At 42.7% G+C, this 18,091-nt stretch overlaps 1 protein-coding gene across 1 annotated transcript in view; it reads left to right on the top strand.

Annotated features, from left to right (window-relative positions):
* Window positions 1–18,091, top strand: part of popdc1 (popeye domain cAMP effector 1) — a 61,322-nt gene that overhangs the window by 15,409 nt on the left and 27,822 nt on the right. The window contains exons 4-7 of the mRNA XM_073055341.1: window positions 7,297–7,422; window positions 8,449–8,699; window positions 14,834–14,958; window positions 16,172–16,359. Coding sequence (XP_072911442.1) covers window positions 7,297–7,422; window positions 8,449–8,699; window positions 14,834–14,958; window positions 16,172–16,359 — 690 coding nt within the window. The remainder of the gene's footprint in view (window positions 1–7,296; window positions 7,423–8,448; window positions 8,700–14,833; window positions 14,959–16,171; window positions 16,360–18,091) is intronic.

Here is an 18,091-nt window from a genome sequence, read left to right as displayed (position 1 = left end):
GAGGCCACGTAGAGTGCACTGGACACGATAGACGACCCCAGCAGTTTGGCAGGTGAAGTGTTGCCTCACCTGCAAGGACTGTTTGTGGCCCTGAATGGAGGTGAGGGAGGAGGTGAATGGGCAGGTGTAGTACTTAAGCCACATGCAGGGATCGGTGCTGGGAGGAAGCTTAGAGAGGAGGGACGAACAGAGAAGTAAATTACTGAGGGAGTGATCCCTGTAGAAAGCAGGGGAGGTTTAGCAGCATCCTTCAGAATTTTGGTGAACAGATGCCATACTAATTCAACTCCCAATTCAGACTTTCCACAGTCAGTACTTGTTCATTCCAGTTTTTAGTTCCAACTTAATCAACGGAAATATTAATTCATCCTACAATGTTCAACATTAATTTCCGTTAGTATGTGCTATACTACATTTGGTGCCAGATTTTCTATAGATGTTGATACTCTTATATTACTTCCACTGTATGAATTATTAACCTTCACTTCTTCCATCCACATCCTTCCAGAAGTGGTTTAAGCAAGCATGGAATGGATCAACAAATATTATGAATTTTATTGGTAACTCGTTCCTCCATGTTGCATGCCCATCTGTACACCAGGGGATCCATCTGCTCCTTACCACTCAATAATTTAATAAATATTTTATGTAATATACATCAAAACACTTAGTGTTTGAGTAACTTGATTTCCCACAGTCCCCTTCTTTTAAAATATTACCCATTACCCATTGCTCGTTCTTAAGTTCACATTTGATATTTTTCCATGGAAACTCATTGCCATGATCTTTTCATCAAATGCGCTAATTTTTCAAGATGCAACTTCAGCATTCATTGCTCACGTCTGCCTGCCATTGGGAAGATGGTGGCACCTCTGCTACCCAGAGATACTCCATTTTCCTCTTGGAGTTCCAGGATTTAGAAGATCCTTAGAATTATATTTCCATGTCAAAATAATGTAAAGCTTAGAACGGAACCTGAACATTCTGTTTTGCAATTGTTGGTAGATATTATTATACCTGGGTATTTGCTTTCCATGAATAAGTTAGAGTCATAGAACACTACTATAGCACAGAAACGGCCCTTCAGCCCATCTAGTCTGTGCTGAGCCAGTAATCTACCTGATCCCATCGGCCTGAACCCAGACCATAGCCCTATCTTCTTCCCATCTCCTCCCTTCCCTTCCACCTATCCAAATTTCTCTAAAATGATTAAATCAAATCCACATCCACTACTTGCGCTGGCAGCTTGTTCCACACTCTCACCACCCTCTGAGTGAAGCAGTTCCCTCTCATGTTCCCCTTCAACGTTTCACCTTTCCCCCTTAGCCCATGGCTTCTAGTTATAGTCTTACATAACTTCAGTGGAAAAAGCCTGCTTGGATTTACCCTATCTATAAAGCCCTCCACTGGGTGGGGTCGAGGAAGATGTTGCATCCCAGTTGTCTGCATGATACATAAGCTAGGCCAGTACTATGTGCAGAGCAAGCTGTTGCCCATGTAGCAGGCTCCCCTGCTCCACGCAGCTGGAAAAAAGTAAAGGCAGAGCCCGATACAGTTTGGCACCTGCAGCAACGAAGGTGTTGCCAGTCAGCGTTGAACTCAGAACTGCCTTAGCGACTCTAGTTCTGATTTTTTTCCTCGGGGTTTACTGCCTTAGCGACTCTAGTTCTGATTTTTTTCCTCGGGGTTTACTCCCAAAGCCTTCACCATGAGTGGGTATAGCCACAAGGCAGTGGAGGTTTGAGATCAGAGTTTTCCTTCTCCTAGATGATCTGCCAACCATGGGTGATGAACCCCGTCTGCCCAAACCCTATCGGCTCCGGGAGGGAAGTCACATGCTTCTTCATAAGCTATCATGAAGGGGACCAGGACGGCAATGCTTGGTTGTTGGCAGGTAGGGTTAATACCTGACTTTCAAGAGCACTTGTGAATTATGTTCCAGCTGGACTTTCTCCTTAAGCTGCTGGAGAACATGTGGTGAACTACATATACCTGTCTGGACATGCCCCTCTGCTGACTGCTCCTGTGGCTCCTCCCACAGTCCCCTGTATAAAGGCGATTGGAGGCACTGCTCCTCCCTCAGTCTCCAGGATGTTGTGTGGTGGTCTCCTGCAGCTAATAAAAGCCTATCATTCGCCTCCCGTCTCCAAGAGTTATTGATGGTGCATTAGAACAGTGGGAAAGAACAGGTGCTGTTTTCTCCTGGTAGGGATTAGTTTTTAATTCCATGTTTTTGTCACCCTGCAAACTTATCCTTCAATTGCTTTGAATTATGGAGGACAACGTGTATAAATGTCTCTCTCCAGCAGACTTCATCATGATCATCATGACTCCAGTATTTCTACTATTTTTTAATGTTTCTTAATTGTACATATGATTTGTTTTGTGTTCTATCGCTGAGCAGCAGTGAACCATCTGATTGGCCTATCAGAATTCTCTTTGGGAACTAGTTGACTTGCTCAGCATTTCTGATCTGACTATTGTTCATGATTGCACTTAATAAAAACAAATCTATCGCCTCAGATTTTTGTACACCTCTATCAAATCTCCCTCAATCTTCTACGTTTCCAGGGAATAAAGGTCCTAACCTATCCAACCTCTCCCTATAACTCAGGTCCTCAAGTCCCGGCAACATTCATATAAATTTTCTCTGCATTCTTTCAACCTTATTTTGATCTTTTGTTATTGTGAGATTATTGAACCCCTGGTACAGTAAGGCTGGACTTTTGCCCTTGTAATCAACCTCATTATGGCCCTCATTACACTCTCTGTAATGGTAATACTTTATTCTGCATCCTCAATTTGTTAGTGTGGAAATCTGATTGTTTCCTGTTTAGCAGTTACTAGATTTTAAACGTCCAAAATGAAGTCATAAAATTAATTCAACTAATAAATTAACATTTTCTTTTAGTATTATTAAATCACAACGATTTCCAAAACCTTGACTTTGGAATTAATAATTTTATCTGTAGTTGCAACTTTTAGCTGAAGTATGAGTTAATAGACTATGCATGAACAGTGTATGCACTTTCATAGTAGTGAGTAGTTTCTGCTCAAAGGCTTTACAATATAACTTAAAGAGTTTGAGGACAAAAGATAAAATCATTCTGAAAAATATCACCTTGAGGATTATTATTAGAATACTGTTTTGTAAATTGAAAGATGTTGAATACTCATTACAAATTTGGAAAATCGGTTTATTTTTGTCACAGGTACAGTGAAAATCATAGTTTTGCATGCCATCCATATAAATCATTTCATCACGCCAGTACATTAAGGTTGTACAAACAAAATAAATAACAGGATGCAGAATAAAGAGTTACTGTTTTAGAGAGTGTAATGAGGTAGATTTGCAAGGGCAAAATTCCACCCTTATTGGACTAGTCGTTCAATCATCTCATAACAGTAGGATCGAAGCTGTACTTAGTCTGGAGGTGCTTGCTTTCAGGCTCTTGTATCTTCTGCCTGATGGTGTGGGTTGGGGGGGTGAGGGGTGCAATGGTGGTGTGCGGTGGGTTGTGGAGAGAGAAGAGAGAATATTTGGGTCTTTGATTATGTTGGCTGCTTTACCAACATAACTGTCGACAGAGTCCATAGAGGGGAGGTCGTTTTCCATAATGTACTGAGCTGTGTCCATGACCCTCTGCAGTTTCTTACGATCTTGGCGAACACTTTCCATATCAAGCCGTGAGGCATCTGCTTTTTACGGTGCATTGATAAAAATTAGGGAGTGTCAAAGGGAACATGCCAAATTTCTTTAGCTTCCTGAGGAACTATGGGCACTGGTGCACTTTCCTGACCATGGCATCTATTTGATTGAACAAGGACAGGTTATTCATTATGTTCACTCCCAGGAAGCTGAATCTCTTAACCTTATCAGCCTTAACGCCATCGATATAAACAGGAGCATGTGCCAGTGCCCATTGCCTGTAATCAATAATCAGCTCTTTTCCTTTGCTGAGTGAAATGTTGCTGCTATGACACCAGTAGGCTCTCTATCTCCTTCGTAAACTGGACTCATCATTATTTGAGATATGGCCCACAATAGTGATGTCATCTGCAGACTTGCCATGCAGTTGTGAGTGTAAAGTAAGGGGTTGAAAATGGAGCCTTGTGGGGCATTAGTGTAGTGAATAATCATGGTGGAGGTGTTGCTGCATGTCCTTACTGATTGCAGCCTATGGGTTGCAGTCGCAAAGGGAGGTCTTGTCTCCAAGGTCTAGGAGCTTGGAGATAAGTTTGCTTGGAATTATAGTATTGAAGGTGGAGTTGTAGTCAATAAATCTGTTATAAATCAGTTGCTGCTTTCATTGCACTACAGAAGTTGCATTTAGCTTTAACAGGCAAATTCCTTTCTTCTCCATTGTCATACCTGATTTCAATTCAGTTAAGCAGAAGAAGGGTCTCAACCAAAAACATACATACTCTATTTCCTTTTTATACATGCTGCCTGACCCGCTGTTCCTCCATCTTTTTGTGTGTGCACCAGATTCCTGCACACTCTAGTGTCTTTTTCAGTACCCACTTTATTCCACAAACCATCCACTCTGTTTCCAGTGCAACTAATCTCCTCTATAACGCCACTTGACTTATTATAAGGAGACCATTTGGTCCATTGAAGCATACTTGTTCTTAGCCTTAGCTTTAGAAATAATACATCTAAAGATGCAATGCACCGCTATAGGGATGGATGAATCTGATATGTTCATAATTTTCCCTGTTATAGGTTATAGTGGGGTTATAGAGGAGATTTTCCCTGTGTAGATGGGTGGTGAAATTTAGTTCTCAAAACACCATTAAAAATCCCAGAATCACAATTCAAGTGCAGAACACTTACTGAGAACTAACAATTAGAAGGCCACATCTGTCTGAGAAGTGACTTGAAATTGCCTACCATCACAACAGGTCAAAGTAGACACTTTTATTGGCTCTTCACTCAACCTCGGACATCTGGACGGTGAAGATGCGTACATCAGGATGCTCTTCATTGACTACAGCTCAGCACTCAATGCCATCATCCCCTCAAAACTAATCAACAAGCTTCAAGACCATGGCCTCAATATCTCCTTGTGTAACTGGATCCTCGATTTCCTCACATGCAGATCCCAGTTAGTTCGGATTGGCAACAACATCTCCTCCACAATCCGAACAGGTGCACCACAAGGCTGTGTGCTCGACTCACTTTATAATTATGACTGTGAGGCTAGGCACAGCTCCAATGTCATATTTAAGTTAGCTGATGACACCACAGTCATTGGCTGAATCTAAGTCATGGTGAATCAGCATATAGGAGGCAGATTGAAAATCTGGCTGAGTAATGCCATAAAAACAACATCTTACTCAACGTCACCAGGACCAAGGAGATGATTATTGAATTCAGGAGGATGAAATCGGAGGTCCATGAGCCAGTTTTTGTCAGGGATCAGAGGTAGAGAGGGTCAGCAACTTTAAATTCTAGTGTTAATATTTCAGAGGATCTGTTCTAGGTTCGGCATGTAAGTGCCATTACAAAGAAAGCACAGCCTCTACTACTCCATTTTCTGAGAATTTTGCATAGATTTGCTATGTCATCTATAGCTATGACAAACTTCTATAGTTGTGCAATGGAGAGTATATTGACTGCTTGCATCACAGCTTGGTATGAACACCAATGCCTTTGAATGGAAAAGCCTACAAAAAGTAGTGAATATAGCCCAGTCCATCACAGGCAAAGCTGTCCCCACCCTTGAGCATATCTACATGGAACGCTGTCACAGGAAGGCTGCATCTATCATCAGGACCCCACCATTTAGGCCATGCTCTCTTCTCAATGTTGCCATCAGGAAGAAGGTCCTGTACTTCAGGACCCACATGACGAGGTTCAGGTACAGTGATACCCCTTAACCATCAGGCTCTTGAAGCAAAGGGGATAACATCACTTGCCCTGTCATTCCAGTTTCCTCCTCCTGTAGTTGATAATCACTTCCTTGGTCCTCTTTACACAGAATGACAGATCGTTGTGGCACCACTCAGCTAGAGCTATATTGTTTAAAAATATAAGGGCCTGTTTAAAAAAGTATCAAATGACTGCTGCTCATCTGTGTTAAAGAGTGGAATTTGGTGTTTCTTCTCACAGCATGGTTTGGGTCATGTCCATAACTTTAATTTAAGTCTTTATATATAGTTGTACATAAATTCTATTGTATATTAAAAAATTTCTTGTACACCTTTTCCTGCAAGAAAATGAATCTCAAGGTACGATGTGCGGACATATACCGACTTTGATAATGTTTATTTTGACTTTGACTTTCATAATTTGAAGAAAAAGCGTTTGGATTCTTGGATCTTCTTTGCAAGATTTCTCCCACTTTTGCATATGGAAGGAAAATTACTTGGAAACAAATGCTTGTCCCTTTTCTCTGATGCATAACCGGGAAACACTGGACAACTAAGATTTTGCTTTCTGAATACTTTTGGGAGTACCTTTCGGATTTTGTGTTGCTAATCATGAAAATCTCCAAGAAATATCCCTATCACACACCTTTTGTTTTTGAGATCGCCTATATTTGCTATTTCAAATAATTCAATTAAAAGAGTTCCCACGAAGTAAGCTATAGAATTTTATCTATTGCCCAGGCACGCAGAGCAGATGCTGCATGGTAGGGCAGGTTTTAGAAATTCTATAAATTTCTGTCAGGAATTTGGATACCTGAGACAGATTTTTCCCAGAATAACCGGAGCCAAAGTTACAGAAGGCATTTTTGTTGGCCCACAAATCAAACAGGCCATCAACCACGGACAATTCAAAGAACTTCTGGTGGAACCATAGAAAATCGCATGGAAGGCAACCAAGGATGTTAATAAAACATTTTCTTTGCAAATACAGAGCACCAAACTACGTGCAGTTGGTTGACAACATGCTTCCAGAAGTTCATCACGTCGCCAAAGATTCATTTTCTGCATTCCTGTTTAGATTCCTTCCCTGCAAATCTTGGTGCTGTCAGTGACGAGCACGGTGAAAGGTTTCACCAGGACTTTGCGGTCCATGGAGAAATGGTATCAGGGCAACTGGAATCCATCAATGCTGGCTGACACTTTAAGCGAGAAGCCTCAGACACCGAGCACAAACGAAAATCATGAACAAAACATTTTTAGCCCAGTTGAACTATTGCAAAGTGTCTGCATCGTTTTGCAATTAAATGCATTATATTCAGTAATAGTTAATTTCTTATTTCTCCAAATTCCTATGTGATACAAGCAGTCTGAAATTAGATCGGCGTTCAGCTTCAAGCGATCTACCATTTAAAAAAAAAACTCAGGAGCAACACTTCCGAAAAAAAATTGTTTGTCCAGCGTAATTTTAAAAAAAATATATATTACCTGGAATCGAGTTTCACGTTTTAATATCTCTACTGACCCGGTCTATCCTCTACATGACCTCAGGTATGCTAATATAACCACTTGTTAATCGGAGCAGGCGACGGTCCCGCGCAGGGATCCCGGTCGGCGAGCCCCGGGGTTCCGCGCCCGTCCCTCACCGGGAGCGCGACCTGTCAATCACTGTCCGCCGGGTACGCGCGCGCGGGGGTGAGGTCTGCCTCCTGCCGTACACTCGGCTCAGCTCAGCTCATGTCCATTTTAGTCAATGCTCTGCGTTGCGCGTCGGGTTTTCAAAAGATCCCTCTCTCTCTCCCCCCCCCCCCCCGGCGCCTGCGTTATTTGGTATCGAGCCTTTTCTTGCCCCCCCCCCACCTCCGCAGAACCGATCTCACCCTCCTGAAACTTTCTGAATCTATTCCGGGCTAGCTGACGGCTTTTTAGAAGGTAAAGTTCGTTCGATTTTAATGAAGTTTCTTCACTCCCCCCCCCCTCCCCCAACCTAAGTGTGTATTTGCAGCACATACCCAGCGGATAAATTTAGAAGGAAAGTTATGAAGGCAGTTCGCACAAAGGACAACAATTGGGACAGCATAGGTTTCTTTTTGTGGGAAAGGGTGCTCAGTGTTTAATGGGAGTCAGGGTCGTACTAATTAGACTGCAGTCGGTATACGGAGGTGCATGTTTTGGATGGGGCAGTGTTGAGGAAGGACAGATGCGGGAGCCGTGGACCGTCATCGCCTGCCATTCCCTCCGAGGGAGTGCGAACGGGAGATAACAAACACGCTGCGAGCTAGGAACCGCGATCGGGGAACGGAACTAGATTAAAGCCTTCGAAAGGGGTCGCTTATTTAAAACGTGCAGCACAAAGTTGCATGCACAGCCACTGGAAAATACGTCAATGTTTTGCAAACCGCGGCACTGCAGTGGCTTTTAGAACGAAGGCCTTTTTTTTGTAAATTCCTGTTAAAATGTGTCGGAGATTTGCTGCAGATGGCCAGCGACTCCTCCGACTCCGGGGCTAGATCCAATAGGTCGGTTCTGGGTGAGTTCACCGACACAATCTGATACATCTCTGCTCAATGTGTTCAGGTCTGCCGATATGAACGTTACACCGGACTATCCCCGGATTCTCAGCTTCTTGGTGAACGCATCGGTAACTCCGACCTACGATTTCAGCAACGGGACGGGGCTGCTTCCCGGCCAGACGGCAAGCTGCAACAACTGGAAAGAAATACACCATTTGACCTTACACCTCGCCAACATCTGCTTCGCCATTGGGCTGCTTATTCCCACCACCGTTAAGATCCACATGATTCTGCTCCGGGGCATGATAAGCGTAGGTAGGTGCTGTGTTGGAGGGACGGCAGCTGGAAACCGGGTCACATCACCGGGGGTTGCATGGCAGGGTGGAGGGGGCTCTGCCGATTCCGGCATGACAAGTCATAAGGAATGGCTGAGAATCTCATTGCTGCAAAATCTTCTCAATTAGGTGTTGGCCTGGGCATGCTCTTGAAATGATCAACTTCAGGGTCAAGAAAGGTAGTCCCAAAACTTTATCAGATGGCATGAGGCCGAGGACCTTCACTACCAGGTTACTGTGATTGTGTGTAGAGTCAGTGGGGATAGAGGTGCAGTTCATATCCCAAATGCTGGCATGCTTAGAATTGGAAGATTGCGTTTGGGCGGGCCAGAGGACCTTAGTTGACAGGTTAGAAGTCCATGAGAGCAAGGAGACAACTAGGAATAGAAAACAGGAGGAGGACGCAGAGTGAAGAAAGGCAGATGTAGCTGGGAGAAAATTACACGGTTGCAATCCAACAACGCCTGTGGTTTAAACCGGTTGGAAGCGAAAGATATCCGTAACGCACAAGTGGACTGTCCTGCCTTCAGCAGTATTGCTCTGACTCTGTTTGTCAGATGTGGTTGTCTTTGCTGATTACCTTGTGTGGATTTTGTTTATTCTATTGCAAGACTCATAATTCACAGATTTGTCCAAATTTGCTTTGGTCAGATGGAGCAGGCCATCTCAATTGATCCTACAAGTATTGACAGCTTGTGTTTATCTGAGATCTCGTTCCTACCTCCAAGTTAACTTGCAGTTCTGTAGAAAATGAGGTGTTTTCAATAATGCTCCAGGAGATGGGATTAGACAGGTACAACACTGACCTGATAGCCCACCCATTTTTAATCTTCACTGAAGTCAATGGTGATTGTCCGTCGTGTCCGGCGATGGCAGAAAACCTGTGCGGGAGAGTTTTTAAAGTGGAAAAACAATTGCACTGCGGCAGTTTCACTTTCTCAGTGGTGAATCTGTGGAATAAGTGGCTTTGGAGGCCAGGTCATTGGGCATACTTAAGGCAGAGGTTGAAAGATTCTTCATTAGTCATTGCATGAAGGTTTACGGGGAGAAGGCAGGAGACTGGGGCTGAGAGGGAGATGGATCAGCCATGATGAAATGGCAAAGCAGACTCAATGGGCCATGTGGCTTAATTCTGCTCTATATTTCATGGTCTTATGACCTCAGAAGTCCAGGCCCAGTGGTACGAGCAAGCATCACAAAGCCAATAAGCAGATTGTTGAAACACGTATCCATCCCAATCATGATTTCCTTTTGATGAATTGCTAACTACCCACAACATTACAAGTCAGTAACCTTCATCATTACTCAGGTGTCATAAGGCTACCATGACTCAATGGAATGTGAATCATTCCAGTTGATGTGTGATAAAGACTTGTTTCTTAACTTTTGAAGTAAGATTGAAAATCATATATTAAAACAACAATTGTTCAAGGGATTGTTAATTGGGATAATTGTTCAAGAATGGTAATAGGGATAATCCCAGAAATGATAGACAAGCGAGTGGGTAAACTACTGGAGAGGATTCTTAGAGACAGCATTTGAGCATTTGGAAAAGTAAAACGATGGCGACCAGGGCTAGTAAAAGTGGTTTTATGAGGGGCAGGTCATGCCTCATAGAAAACGTAGAAAATCTACAGCTCAATAACGGTCCTTCAGCCCACAAAGCTGTGCTGAACATGTCCTTATGTTGGAACTACTTAGGCTTACCCATAGCCCTCTTATTTTACTGAACTCCGTGTGTCTATCCAGGAGACTCTTAAAAGACCCTAACGTATCCACCTCCACCACCGCTGCCGGCAGCCCATTCCACGCACTCACCACTCTCTGTGTAAAAAAACTTACCCCTGACATCTCCTCTATACCTACTTCCAAGCACCTTAAAACTATGCCCGCTCAAGCTAGCCATTTCAGCCCTGGGAAAAAGCCTCTGACTATCCACACGATCAATGCCTCTCATTATCTTGTACACCTCTATCAGGTCACCCCTCATCCTCTATCGCTCCAAGGAGAAAAGGCTGAGTTAATCTAAACCTATTCTCATATGGCATGCAGCCCCATCCAGGCAACATCCTTGTAAATCTCCTCCGCACCCTTTCTAAGGTTTCCACATCCTGTAGTGAGGCGACCAGAACTGAGCACAGTACTCCAAGTGGGGTCTGACCTGGGTCCTACATAGCTGCAACATTACCTCTCGACTCTTAAACTCAATCCTACCACTGATGAAGGCCAATGCACCGTGTGCCTTCTTAACCACAGAGTCAACCTTCGAAGCAGATTTGAGTGCCTTATGGACTCGGTCCCCAAGATCCCTCTGATCCCCCACACTGCCAAGAGTCTTGCTATTAATGCTATATTCTGCCATCATATTTGACCTACCAAAGTGAACCACCTCACACTTATCTGGGTTGAACGCCATCTGCCTCATCAGCCTGGTTGACTTTTTCAAGAAAGTGTCAAAACAAATTGAAGGTAGAGTGCAGGGGGTAGTGTATATGGATTTTAATAATTGTTCCCAAAGTCAGGAGGATCTGGGGAAGCGTGGCTGCCTGGATTTGGAATCGGCTTACCCACAGAAGGCAGAGGGTGCTCGTGGGTGGAGCATACTCAGCCTTCAGATCCGTGACTAGTAGTACTCTGCAGTAATCTATTCTGGGACCGTATTTCTTTATGACTTTTATAAACGTCTTAGATGAGGTGGGCTGGGAAGTTTGCGGATGATACAAACCTTGGTGGTGTTGATAGCGTAGAAGGTTGTCCTAGGTTGCAGGGGGATGTTGACAGGATGCAGAGCTGGGCTGAGAAGTGGTATAGTTCAATCCAAAAGAGTGTGAAGTGATTCACTTTGGAACTTGACGGTAGAGTACGTTGTTAATGGCAGGATTCTTAGCGGTGTGGGGTATCGAGGGATCTGGGGTCCAAGCTCATACACCAAAGATGCCATGCGAGTTGACAGGGTAGTTAAGAAAGAGTAGGGAATGTTTGCCTTCATTAATCTGGGGACTGAATTCAAGAGCCATAAGGCAATATAAAACTTTGGTTAGACCATTCTTGAAGTATTGTGTTCATTTCTGTTTGCCTCCTTATAGGAAGGATGTGAAATCGTTCATGAGGATGCAGAGATTTACCGTGCATCTACCTGGATTAGAGAGCAAGTCTTACGATGAGCTAGGCCTTTTCTCTTTGGAACAAAGGAGGATGAGGTGTTGACTTGATAGAGTTGATTAAGGTGATAAGGGGCATAGATAGAGTGGACAGCCAGCGACTTTCTCCCAGGACATAAATGGCTAATTCATCAGGCTCAGACTCAGGTTTATTATCACCAGCAAGTGTCATAAAATTTGTTACCTTAGCAGCAGCCAGTACAATGCAGTACAAGATAATTTAGAAAGAGGGAAAAATAGACAAATAAATAAATCAATTACAGTAAGTTTTAGGAATTCTATGGCAGAGGGGAAGAAGCTGTTCCTGATTCGCTGAGTGTGTGCCTTCGGGCTTCCGTACCTCCTTCCTGACTGTAAGAATGAGAAGAGGGCATGGCCTTGGTGATGGGTGTCCTTAATAATGGACATTGCCTTTCCGAGGCACCATTCCTGAGGATTTCTTGAGTACTGCGAAGGACAATACCCAAGAAGGAGCTGATCAATTTTACAACTATCTGTGGCTTCTTTCAGTCCTGTGCAGTAGCCCGACTCATACCAGACAGTGATTCAGCCTTTCAGAATGCCGTGCACGAAAACGCTTTTCGAGTGTTTTAATTGACAGACCAAATCTTTTCAAACGCCTAATGAAATATAACCACTGTCTTGCTTTCTTGAGAGTTGCATCAATATTTTGGGACCAGGTTAGATCCTCAGACATCTGGACATCCAGTAACTTGAAATTGCTCACACTCCCCACTTCTGAACCCTCTATGAGGATTAGCTTGTGTTCCCTCATCTTATCCTTCCTGAAGTCCACAATCAGCTCATCAGCTCTTTCATCTTATAGGCATTCAGTGCAAGGTTGTTGCTGCAACATTAGTAAACTAGCTGATGTATCTTGCTCCTGTATCCCTCTCATCTCCATCTGAGATTCTACCAACAATGGTGGTATCATTAGCAAATTTATAGATGGTATTTGAGCTATACCTAGCCATACAGTCATGGATATAGAGAGAGTAGAGTGTTGGACTGAGCATAGACTGCTGAGGTGTGCCAGTGTTGATTGTCAGTGAGGAGGAGATACTATCACCAATCTGCACAGATTGTGATCTTCTGGTTGGGAAGTCAAGGATCCAGTTGCAGAGAGAGGTACAGAGGCCCAGGTTCTGTAATTTATTGATCAGGACTGTGGGAATGATGGTGTTAAAGACTGATTTGGAATCAATGAACAGCATTCTGACATAGGTGTTTGTATTGTCCAGGTGATCTAAGGCTGTGTGAAGAGCCGTTGAGATTACATCTGCCATAGACCTATCGTGGCAATAGGCATATTGCAGTGGGTCCAGGTCCTTGCTGAGGCAGGAGTTCATCCTAGCCATGACCAACCTCTCAAATCATTTCATCACTGTAGATATGACTGCTACTGGGTGATAGTCATTAAGGCAGCTCACACTACTCTTCTTAGGCACCTGGTATATTTGATGTTTTTTGAAGCATTTGGGAACTTCCTAAGGTAGTACTGACAGGTAGAAAATGTCCTTGAATACTCCTGCCGGTCAGCACAAGTTTTCAGAGCCTCACCAGATACTCCATCGGGGGCTGTCACCGTGCGACAGTTCACCCTCCTGAAAGACAGCCTCTGAGTCAGAGGTCACGGTCGCCAGGTGCAGCAGGAATCTTTACAGCTGTAGTTATAACTAATTTCAAAGCAAGCATAGAAGGTGTTGAGCTCATCTAATAGTGAAGCCTCGCTGCCATTCACAATGTTGTGTAATGTCTTCCAAACCCCGTCAGAGTTTTGTGCATCCAATGTTGCCTCCAACCTCAGTCGGAACTGTCTCTTCGCCTTTGGAATAGCCTCCGCAAGTCATACCTGGCTTTCTTGTGCAGACCTGGGTCACCAGCCTTGAATGCCACAGACCTAGCCCTCAGCAGATGACCTAACTCCGGGTTCATCCATAGCTCTTGGTTTGGGAATGTACAGTAAGTCTATCTAGGCGTGCACTCATCCACACAGGTTTTGATGAAGTCAGTAACAACTGTGGTATATTCGTCTGGATTCAAAGATGAATCCCTGTATACATGAGGGCATAATTTTAAGGTGATTGGAGGAAAGTATGGTGGGGATGTCGGGCGTAAGGTTTTTACACACAGTGATGGTGGGTGCATGGAATGCACTGCCAGCGGTGGTGGTAGAGGCAGATACATTAGGGACACTTTAGAGACTCTGAGATAGGCACATGGATGAAAGAAAAATGGAGGGAAGTGTTGACTTGATCTTGGAGTAGGTTAAAAGGCTGGCATAGTATTATGGGCTGAAGTGCCTGCACTGTGCTGTACTGTTCTGTGTTCTATATATAGTAATATGTTCCAGGTGGTAATTAAAACACTAGTTCAGATAATGGATTAATTTACAAAGTGACAACAGTGCACAGTTGTGCTCTTCTAAAGTAACACACAAAACGCTGGAGGAACCCAGCAGCTGAGCCAGCATCTATGGAGGGGAATAAACAGTCTACATCTTTGGCCAGGAATGTTCATCAGGACTGGAAAGGAAAGGGGAAGAAGAAAGAATATGAAGGGGGGGTGTTGGGATGGAAAGGATTACAGGTGATAAGGAGGAAGATGAGTGGCTGTCTGAGGGGCATGAAGTAAGAAGCTGGGAGGTGATAGGTGGGAAAAGATAAACGGCAGAAGAAGAAGGAATCTGATAGGAGTGGAATTCACTGCCTGCTCTTCCACATTGCTTGGAGATAACTATTTTCAATCTTATTATTTATATTCAATTGCCATAGATTGGAGAGAATGAGTATATTAAAAATTTGTATGATTGGTTCATCTGTAGTTATTGGCAGCTTTCTGTCCTCCTTTGTTATGTTATCTCCAGTTATTTTGTGGCACTTTGCATTGACATAAATCTATGTCACTCTCAGAGGAATTTTGAGTTGACTGAACCTTGTCTTCATGTTCACAGGCTGTGCACTCTTCATTGCCTGGGCAGTATTTTACCGATGCGCTTTAGATATTGTCATCTGGAACTCTCTGTTTCTTATTCTCAACATGATGCATTTAATCTATCTGTTGTACAAAAAGAGGCCTGTAAGTATATTTAACTGAGCTTTCAATTCCATTTATTTTCTGTGCATAGTTCATAACTTTCCCGTGGGCTGTTAAAAATATTCTGCCTATTACAAGGAACTTGATCCATATGAAGCCTCTTAAGGTAAAACATTTGCAATTTCTATAAATCTATTTCCATTATGATAAAAAGATTCCTGATTACTTTCACCTACTCTGAAGGTTGCCCTTCTTACTCCTCTGAATAAAACCTCCTGCTTGAATTAGGACTTTCTGGACTGTTGAAAGTTATTATCAATTGTCACTTCAAAATATTCATCCCACTAGCTATCATGGTGCTTGTGCAATGCATTTCTATATTTATATTCTGGAGCAGTTCACTGACATATCTGTCATTTCTTAAATATAACTGGAGCCTATATTGGGGTCTAGCATTGTTCACTTATGATATCGGGAAGTTTATGCTGGGTGATAGAATGCTTTCCACTTCAAGAACTCAGTAACACAATCAAGTGCTGTCAGATCATGCACTGGATTTTAAGGGTGGAGGTGGAAATTGTTTCTATCCTTTTATAAGTACTTCGTGCCCCCATTTTGGCTCTCTTTGTATCTTTGTAATATGTGACAAAGAAATCTGGAGAAAATACATATCATTGGTTCAGCTAGATTCAAATAGAAAATAGGACAGAAATTCTCTTGCGTTGTTTGTGATGAACACATAATTAAATAGTGGCTTGATATCAGCAAGAGTGAACTTCTGAAGTGCAGTATTATGTGAAGCTATGAATTATTGTGTAAGTGACAGGATAGAATATTTTCAGAAATTTCTTCCTAGGATTATGGAGGCTAATGCCCCTGAAGTCCTTTGAGCTGGAGAGATTCAAAAAAGCTTCACCTTGCCCTCTTATTAAAATACATGTTTTCTATGGAACACACACAAACTGCTGGCGGAACTCAGCAGGCCAGACAGTGTCTATAGAAAGTAAACAGTCAATGTTTCAGGCCGAGACTCATCAGGACCCTTATCAAACATTCTCTTGTATGTTTTCTTTGCTTTACACCAACTGTGCCTTCCTGACCATAATCTTCAAGAGGCGAGGCATTATAGTTGGCCAGTTATATCTAAGCAATAATTCAAAACAGTGATCATTAATAAAATACTTGAATTTACAGATTTCTGCTGTGCTGAATTCACTAAATTACACATTTACTCAGTCAAACTATCTCATTACAGATTAAACTTAATAAGGAGCTCAAGGTACTTTACAGAAGAATGTTTGAGCCACTTCATGTTCCTCCTGATTTGTTCCAAAGACTCACCGGACAGTTCTGCAGTATTATGACTCTTAAAAAGCATCAGACCTATGCAGCGGAAGATAAAACATCTGTTGATGACCGATTGAGTATCCTGCTTAAGGGAAAGTAAGTCCAGAGCAAGCTCCCCTGTTGTTTTTTTTTTAATCAATCAACTCACTTGTCTTCAGAATTTCTTAATGATGTGTCCATAGAAATAATATTTGAAGCAAATTTGAACAGCAAGGTCCCACAGTAGCAGAAGACTGAGGGAGAAAATTTATTCTGGATATAGGATTGGCGTCCTGCTGTAATATGAGAGCTTTCACATCCATCTGGAATGGCAAGGCAGTTGGGCATTTTATTTGAAAGAGATCACGCTCTCGGTAATGTGCCAAAAAACCTGTTTGATCAGGGGTCCATGGACCTTTTGCTTATTGGTATTGGTCCATGACATAAAAAAGGTTGTGAACCCCTGCACCTAGATTATTTTCTGATCATGAATGGAGCTTGAAACTTCTGATTGGTAAGAGTGTTATCTAAGGCAATGTAAGGTTTTAATTTTTTAGACTTACAAGGTGGTTTTCATCAAATATTGTTAGATCCAGTTTATTCAATTAATGCTATAAATTGAAAGCTATTCAGACCAAGATGATGCACAGTCAGAGGGAGGGGAAGAAGAGGCAGGCGCCTCACCCCAATAACCATTAATCATATACAACTATTTGAACATGGACTCTTGCATAGTCTAACCAGTCCTTCCCCACCATCATTAAAAATATGCTTCCGAAAGCCAACATATGTAAGTTCCTGCATATGTCTCTGGTTCAAAGTTCAGAGTAAATTTTATTATCAAAAGTATATATATGTCACCATAACAACCCTGAGATTCATTTTCTAGTGGGTATACTCAACAAATCTATATAATAATAAGTATAACAGGATCAATGAAAGCTCAACCAGAATACAGAAGAGAGCAAACTGTGCAAAATGCAAATATAAATAAACAGCAACAAATAATGAGAACATGAGACGAAGAATACTTGAAAATAAGTTCATTGACTGTGGGAACATTTCAATGATGGGATAAGTGAAGTTGAGTGTAGCTGTCCTCTTTTGTTCCAGACCCTGCTGGCTGAGGGGTAGCAACTGTTCTTGAACCTGGTGACGCGAGTCCTGGGGCTCTTGTATCTTCTACCTGATGGCAGCAACAAGAAGAGCATGACCTGGGTGGTGGGGGTCATTGATGATGGATGATGCTATGACAATGTTTCATGTAAATGTGCTCAATGGTTGGGAGGTTGCCCGAGATGTCCTGGGCTGAATCCACTACTTTCTGTAGGATTTTCCATTCAAAGACATTGGTGTTTCCCCACCAAAATGTGACACAGCCAGTCAATGTACTCTCCACTACACTCCTATAGAAGTTTCTCAGAGTTTTAGATGTCATGCCGTATTTCCGCATATTCTTAAGGAAGCAGAGACAGTGCTGTGCTTTCTTTACAATTGCACTTCCATGCTGGGTCCAGGACAGATCCTCTGAAACAGTAACACCTAGGAATTTAAAGTTACTAACCCTCTCTACCTCTGATCCTTTGATGACAACTGTCTCGTGGACCTCTGGTTTCTTTCTCCTGAATTCTATAATCAGTTCCTTCGTCTTGCTGACATTGAGTAAGATGTTGTTGTTATGACACCACTGAGCCTGATTTTCTGTCTCCCTCCTATATGCCGATTCATTACCACCTTTGACTTGACCCACAATAAATAAAATATGCAGATTATGGAGAGTTTTGTGAAGATTGGATGAAATATGTTCTTGTCATTAATTACTTGTAACTTGAAAAGTTCCCAAGAGTGC

The sequence above is a fragment of the Hemitrygon akajei genome, chromosome 9 (assembly GCF_048418815.1).
Source record: "Hemitrygon akajei chromosome 9, sHemAka1.3, whole genome shotgun sequence".
Classification (NCBI taxonomy): Eukaryota; Metazoa; Chordata; class Chondrichthyes; order Myliobatiformes; family Dasyatidae; genus Hemitrygon; species Hemitrygon akajei.
Note: the sequence above shows the minus strand (reverse complement) of the source record. Positions and strands in the feature narration are given on the sequence as shown.